General features: G+C 36.8%; 1 protein-coding gene across 12 annotated transcripts in view; it reads left to right on the top strand.

Annotated features, from left to right (window-relative positions):
• The window catches only part of nwk (nervous wreck), a 94,909-nt gene that overhangs the window by 79,687 nt on the left and 7,722 nt on the right, over positions 1 to 7,500 (top strand). For 5 of the 12 annotated variants that reach the window (XM_070114042.1, XM_070114036.1, XM_070114037.1 and 2 more), the window contains 5 exons: positions 957 to 1,117; positions 1,591 to 1,638; positions 2,493 to 2,579; positions 4,335 to 4,409; positions 6,488 to 6,565. In XM_070114042.1, coding sequence (XP_069970143.1) covers positions 957 to 1,117; positions 1,591 to 1,638; positions 2,493 to 2,579; positions 4,335 to 4,409; positions 6,488 to 6,565 — 449 coding nt within the window. The remainder of the gene's footprint in view (positions 1 to 956; positions 1,118 to 1,590; positions 1,639 to 2,492; positions 2,580 to 4,334; positions 4,410 to 6,487; positions 6,566 to 7,500) is intronic. The other 7 variants (XM_070114046.1, XM_070114048.1, XM_070114040.1 and 4 more) reach the window with 6 other exon arrangements.

The following is a 7,500-nucleotide window of genomic DNA, read 5'->3' as shown; positions in this document are numbered from 1 at the left end:
GGGAGAAAGGGAGGGAGGGAAGGGAGGGATGATGTTGGGAAAGAAAGATGGGGGAGAAAGGGAGGGAGGCGGAGGCGGCTGAGAAGCCCGAGGAACCGGCGAAAGAAGGTGGGTCCTTGGGGGGTGGAAAAGGGGAGGGAGGGATGATGGTGGGAAAGAAAGATGGGGGAGAAAGGGAGGGAGGGATGATGTTGGGAAAGAAAGATGGGGGAGAAAGGGAGGGAAGGATGATGTTGGGAAAGAAAGATGGGGGAGAAAGGGAGGGAGGCGGAGGCGGCTGAGAAGCCCGAGGAACCGGCGAAAGAAGGTGGGTCCTTGGGGGGTGGAAAAGGGGAGGGAGGGATGATGGTGGGAAAGAAAGATGGGGGAGAAAGGGAGGGAGGGATGATGTTGGGAAAGAAAGATGGGGGAGAAAGGGAGGGAAGGATGATGTTGGGAAAGAAAGATGGGGGAGAAAGGGAGGGAGGCGGAGGCGGCTGAGAAGCCCGAGGAACCGGCGAAAGAAGGTGGGTCCTTGGGGGTGGAAAAGGGAGGGAGGGATGATGATGGGAAAGAAAGATGGGGGAGAAAGGGGAGGGAGGGATGATGTTGGGAAGGAAATTGGGGGAGAAAGGGAGGGAGGGATGATGTTGGGAAAGAAAGATGGAGATAAGAGAGACTTTAATTTTTTCCCTTTTTTCGGTTTTGTTATGATGTAATGTATCTTTTTATGGCTTAATTAGGTGACATTTGTTTTTTTCTGTTTTGTTATGATATAATGCATCTTTCTGATTACATAATTAGGTGACAAAATATCTAAAACTAACTGCAATGCCACTAGTTTTCATTTCTGTTTTGTTATAATATAATGTATCTTTTTGATGACTTAATTAGGTGGCAAAATATTATCTAAAACTGAGTACAATACCACTAGGTTTTCCTATCTTCCTCTCTCTATTATTTCACCTTATTCTCAGCATCTTCGAACTTCGACCAACCCAACTTCGAGCTGGAGCTGAGCGGGACGCAGCAGGAGCTCTACTCGCGGCAGTTCAGCTCTTCTCCCGAAAGCGAAACGACTGAAAAGGACCAACAATACGCGGAGTTGGTCTCGAGCCCTGATGTCTCCAACCAGGAGGTATGGTCTGCATGCTGTGAATTCGTGGATAATGATTTTTTCGTTTATTTGGTTTTGTGTACTTGTTCATTTTTTAATTTTCATTTTTTTAACATTCACAGTAAGATTTGGAGTATCCTTGTTGATGCACTTTTTTAGGTCATTTAGATTTTTTTATCGTTTCGTTTAACCTCTTCCAGTCCACTAAACACGTGTTAGTTTAATCTTTAAAAAAAAACAAGACAAAAAAGTATAAAACAGAAGAGATTCAAAGAAGTTTCTTTATAAATCCACCACGTCCTCCTAATTCACCAACGTAACCCCCCTAACAATATATATACATATATATAATAACTATTTTCCTTCTGTGATAACTTAACCTCTTATTTTGCTTTGCGTGAGACACAAAAAAAGGACAAAAGAACTATTAAAAAATATCCAAAGTCCAAACTCAACCCGTTGTGTAGCGTAGGTGGTCTTTTTTGCTTACACAGGAGGAGTTAGTGCAATCAGCAGCAACAACACCAGAGGCCTATGAAGAGGTGACATTCTCACTAGCGTAGAATTATTAGTCTACCCTTCTTCCTTTTAGTGGCATGACAAGTCTAGGTTTTAACAAATGAAAAGAATATTATATATATATTTATATACACATGGTTTTTATTTTTGTGTAAAATTAGTTTTGATATATATATTGCTTCTCTAATGCTATTTTGTTATTTTTTTATACATATATTTACTTGTGTGAATTTAGAAAGCATTCCAATTGATGAATTGTTTATGGATGAAGTTTTATGATACGTATATTTTTAAAACACTGTGGCAACTGCTGTCTATGTAATTTTGATGCTACCTTAGATTTTAGGTGTGTATGGGTTCATGCATGTGTGTGTGAGAGAGAGAGAGAGAGAGAGAGAGAGAGAGAGAGAGAGAGAGAGAGAGAGAGAGAGAGAGAGAGAGAGAGAGAGAGCAGGATGGAATAAATTATTTAAAAGGAATGAAAGTGCGAGAACGCGAGGGAAGTTTTGCCACATTTAGGAGCAAGTATTTATATTACCTTACTTTACATCAGTTAGTTTGTGTATGCGAGAATTTAGATATTCCCAAAAGTCTTTTTGAAGAAAAAACAACGATAGATACACACACACACACCCACACACACACACACACACACACACACACACACACACACACACACACACACACACACACATACATATATACGTATATCAGATTTTTAATTTCCTTTACTTACATCTACAATTTCGCCGACCCGTACAAGTACACCAAAGGCCTCACAGGAAGACATAGCTTCAACCCATTCTCTTTTTCATTTCTTTTCTTTTTTTCTCTCTCTCTTCTTCTCCCACGTTATCTTTCCGGATCGATATACTAGAACGGTGACGTTGACTTCCAACGAGAGGACTGGGACCCCTCCGCGGCCACCACCCCAGCAGAGCATGTGGAGGTGACACAGTTGGACGTGAGGGAAAGCTGTGATTGAGGGGGGTTTAGTAGTGATTTTGGGGGGACCAGTTTGATTAAAATTGTGCGAGGCATTACCCTGTGCATGTTCTTATATACAGATGTGTATATATACAAAAATAAGTGCATATGTATCTATCTATCTGATATACATATATCTGTTTGTTTAGTCGGGTATTATGCATGCCTAGACTGATAGATACGTATTTATTTCTGTATATATGCAAGTTAGTGTAATGGATATTCACTGCGTCGCACCTCGCACAATTTTAACAAACCGGCCGTTGATCATTTTATTAAAAGGCTTCATCACACTTGTACTTTTACCGTCATTTATTTGCTATTTTGCGTGAGTTTGAGGCTTTCTGAGTGCATTGCCAGACAAAAATGGGAGCGACCGTTTCCGTCTTACTAATATTCTTCTTGATCTTGTAACCACGGAGGATCTATACATAAAGAACACTTCCTTCTTGAAAAATAAGATAGAATAAGTTCATATAAACAAAACTGAACATTCTAGAATATCTATATATACAATCTACATGACTGAATTTCTTTAAAATAACATGTATGTGAAAAAGCTCGTGTGGTTCCCAGGATCTCTCACAGATGGCGTTGTGTTTGTTTACATGGGCAGTGTTTGTTGCCTTGGAAGTGTAAAAGTCAGTTCATACGGAAAGTTCATAAACAAACGCAAAAATTGACGGAAAAGTGCTTGTGTGATAAGGCTTAGTTAATTATTGTTGGTATTGGAAATATTATGATGTTTATTATCATTATTGTTATTATGGTTATTATACTTATTGTTATTATGATTATGATTATCAGATATTATCATTATTAGTACTATCATTATTATTAACATGATTATCATTATTATGCTTATTATCTATAAAAATTATATTACTATCATAATTATTATTATTATTATTTTTATCATTGTTTGTTGTTAATGGCAATAATAATGATGTTAATATTAAAAGTAATGATATTGCTATTATTTTTATTATCAGTATTATTATTATCATTAGAGTAACTGCCATTAATACTATTATCATTATTACTATAATTGTTATTATTACTGCCATCATTTATTGTTATTGTTATCATTATTGTAATTGCTTTATGATCATCATTTTCATTATTATTACTATAATCGTTACCATGTTCTATTATTACCATAATTGTTATCATTACTATGATTATCATTATTTTTATTATCAATTTCAATTAATTTCCCGGGCAAGGGGGGGGGGGGCAGGAGGAGAATGTACCTGTAATGATCATCAAATAAATATATTAGATAAATAAGATGGGATTGGAAACAAATAAGATATTAATTTCATGGGAAAAAAACTATACAGAAGCAACCAATTGAAATATAGAACCAAAACTCCCCATTATAAAAGAAAAAAATCTAGTCCTGTCTTATAATATAACCATGGTGTGAAAATCAACACCTGGCCATATTTTCCCTTGGGACCATTAACTACTCCCTATCATAAAAGAAAAAAAATGGAAGTCAGTCCTTATCTTATATGTAAAACCATGATCATATCGCTCTTCAACATGAAAAATAGTTATTTATTCCATATCTTGCATGTCAATCCATGGTCTTAATGCCATATTACCTAAACAATAAAGTTAATTCATTCAACACTTCATACACAAAACCATGAATATAAGGCCCTTTACTGAGTACCAGCCGGCGATATAATAACACGTGCCCCATGTTTTCCTTGGCACCATTTAGCTAGTGGCCGAACTCGAACCATGGCTAGACGGCGTGGACCCAACAGCAACGACTACACCCGATGATCTAGACGAGGTGATACATCTTACAAAGAAAGGTGTCACGCTAACATCCCTCCTACTGTAGAGCATGGCTAGACCCACCATCAGTTTTCGCTTCATTAGAGCGTTTGACATTTGTGGAAGCTTATATATATATACATACATACTCTCCTTGTCTCCTTGAGGTAGTTCAGTGTGTCAGTCCAGAAACGAGATTTTTCCTTTTCTCTAATAGTGAAAAAACTAATATTAATTTTTTTTCGAGAAGTATTAGAGGCGGGGATTAAGAGAGCGAGCGAGCAAGAGAGAGAGAGAGAGAGAGAGAGAGAGAGAGAGAGAGAGAGAGAGAGAGAGGTGGGGGGAGGGGGGAAAGAATAAAATAATTATAAATAAAGAGGGAGACACAAGAGAGCTAAGAAAAAAAATAAACATCCAGCTTTTTAAACAAACATAGAAAACAGAAGGTGTCACAGAAAAATACAGATTAAAAGATATGTAGAAACTGCTTATCAAGTTCACAATAAAAATATTAAATGAAAATTATGCTTTCTGGATTATTTACTTTGCAAATGAGGAACATATGACAAAAGAATGCATCAATGCCGTAGAGGAATACTATCAACATATTCTAGCACATTGCTTTCGACATGAAAGAAACAGCTTTCAATTGATGAAAAATAATGATAGCCTAGATTAACTGCCAATATAAGATGCTCTGAGACAGCATATGAAGAGGGAAAATGTGTAGCTATGTACTTACATGCATGCCTATACATGGAACCAAACTTTGTAACCCAACGTGCTGAGATAACATGGTGTATGTACCATGTCCACTGTGATTTTAGTTTATTAATTTTGTTTATGCACAGATGGGCTTCACTAGTGGTTTGTCACCAGGGAGTCAGTTCATAGTTCTACCTATCTCACCAGTTTTACCACTTTCCTTGGTTTTCGGAAATACACCTTTATTATTTTTCATTGTTACTATTGTTTTGACATAGTAATAACAGAAGCGACATCCGTAATATTAGGGAAAAAGTCCGAAAATTCATGGGACGGAGATATTTGGTGAGGTCGCAGAAGGTCTAATTGACTCCTTGGCTTAGCCCTTGTGGAGTCATCTGTGTGCAAGAAAATTTACCAAAAAACTATAGTGGACATGACATGTACCCGTTGTCAGTGGGTTAATGTAAAATGAAACACACACACACACACACACACACACACACACACACACACACACACACACACACACACACACACACACACACACACACACACACACACACACACACACGAAGGCAAAAGGATTCTATGACCCGGCCAAAAGAGAGAGCAAGAGAGAGAGAGAGCGTAGTGAGACCTAAGCCATACTATGTGTCTAGAACCTCGCTAGCTTTCCACACTTCTGCTTTCATCTTAAATCTGTTTAATCTGTGTTGACTTCTTGTGTTGACTTTGAAAATTGACCCCTCCATGTGGTCACGCTACCAACTTTTAGAGGGGATAATTGAAAGAAAGATGCCGTTTATCAGGTGTATTTGTCTCTTTTTTTTTCTTTTTCATTTCTCTAAAGCTTTCTGAAGTGTGTTTGTGCCAGCTACTGTCTCTTTTTTCCACAACATAGGATCTCAGTATGAAAATATGAAATGATGTTTTTCCTTTCTTCTTTCATTTAACTTTCTCGTTATGATAGGTTTCAATTGTGATAAAATCATATATTATTTTATCGTTTCTGTCGTTCTGCAAGTCGACTAATGGCTCAGCACATCGTAGAATGCTGTTGTGCCTGATAAGCGTGCATAGCGATAGTTCCTCAATACTGATTTAACCTTGATAGATTCTTTGCTTCACCTTTCGTTAAAAAAAAAGATGTTGCCATACTATTTTACAGGCTGCTGTGGACGCAATGGTAATTTCTACAGTAGTTTTATTAACTTTCCCTTTCCATTTGTTTTTACTATTATGCTTTTGGTTAGTTTGTTTCAAACCTGACTTCCCTTGTGTCACATTTCTTTTTCTTTTATACCTCTTCCTCTTCCTCTACTTCCTCAAAAGTTTGGTCGAACTTTCACACTTTGATTTCTTCTTCTTTTTTTCTTCTACGCATAGGGGCGAGATTTAGAAGCACATGTGGTGGAGGTTTGTGTTCCTCCAGATTCGCCTCCTCTTCCAGAACCTTCCGACCAGGTGACAACAAAATGGCTTCCTGTTCATGCAGACGCCATTTTACTTCTTTTTTTTCATTTTGTTTCTAAGGATCTGAGTCCCGCTTGCTAGAGTATGAAATAAAAAAAGAAATAAAACAAAATAGTTACGAGGTATAATCTAGACATCTGATAATAACTCCACTGGGTTAAATGCTGGGGTTTAACCTCCACATCAGTAGTCCAAGGCGAAAGGTCGTTCAATAAAGCCATAGATAGTCGTGCTTGGAATGAACGCAGCCCCCTTAGACACCCGAGTATAGCGAGGTAGAGGGTCTGCTTGCATCTGTACCGAATAAACCGTGTGCTTGCATTGCGACACTTAGCCACAGTGTTGAATGAGAATTATTACTGTGTTTGTGACTGATAGACGTTGCTAGATAATGATTATTGCTTGCTAGCTTCTAGCACTGTACGGTGAATAAGTACATGAGGATTTTAATAGAAATGTTAAATAGAAGTACTAATAGGTAATTTAGGTACCTTGTAATTGTCGATTAATCAATGTAGATATAAGTAATAATTGATATACACTTATAACGAAAGCGTTTTGTAAATAATGATGAAATTAATCAAATTTATAAGCAGATACATTAACTACATTTCAATAGTATGTTAAAATTCTTGATATCATATTATTAATGTCATAGTGTGATATTGTTGTCACTATGTACTGTTCTGCAAAATTAATTTAGTTTGAATATTTTTTTTATATTACCATCAGTGTTCCCATGAAATTAAAGATAACATTGGCATTCATGCTTCATTTTTCGTGTTTTGTCAGGTTGATTTTGATATTTCATATGACTGTTAGTGTGTGTGTGCGTGTAGATAGATAGATATAGATATAATATATATATGCCTATATATATATATATATATATATATATATATATATATATATATATATATATATAT

The sequence above is a fragment of the Penaeus vannamei genome, chromosome 35 (assembly GCF_042767895.1).
Source record: "Penaeus vannamei isolate JL-2024 chromosome 35, ASM4276789v1, whole genome shotgun sequence".
Classification (NCBI taxonomy): Eukaryota; Metazoa; Arthropoda; class Malacostraca; order Decapoda; family Penaeidae; genus Penaeus; species Penaeus vannamei.
This window is presented reverse-complemented; position numbering and strand designations above follow the sequence as displayed.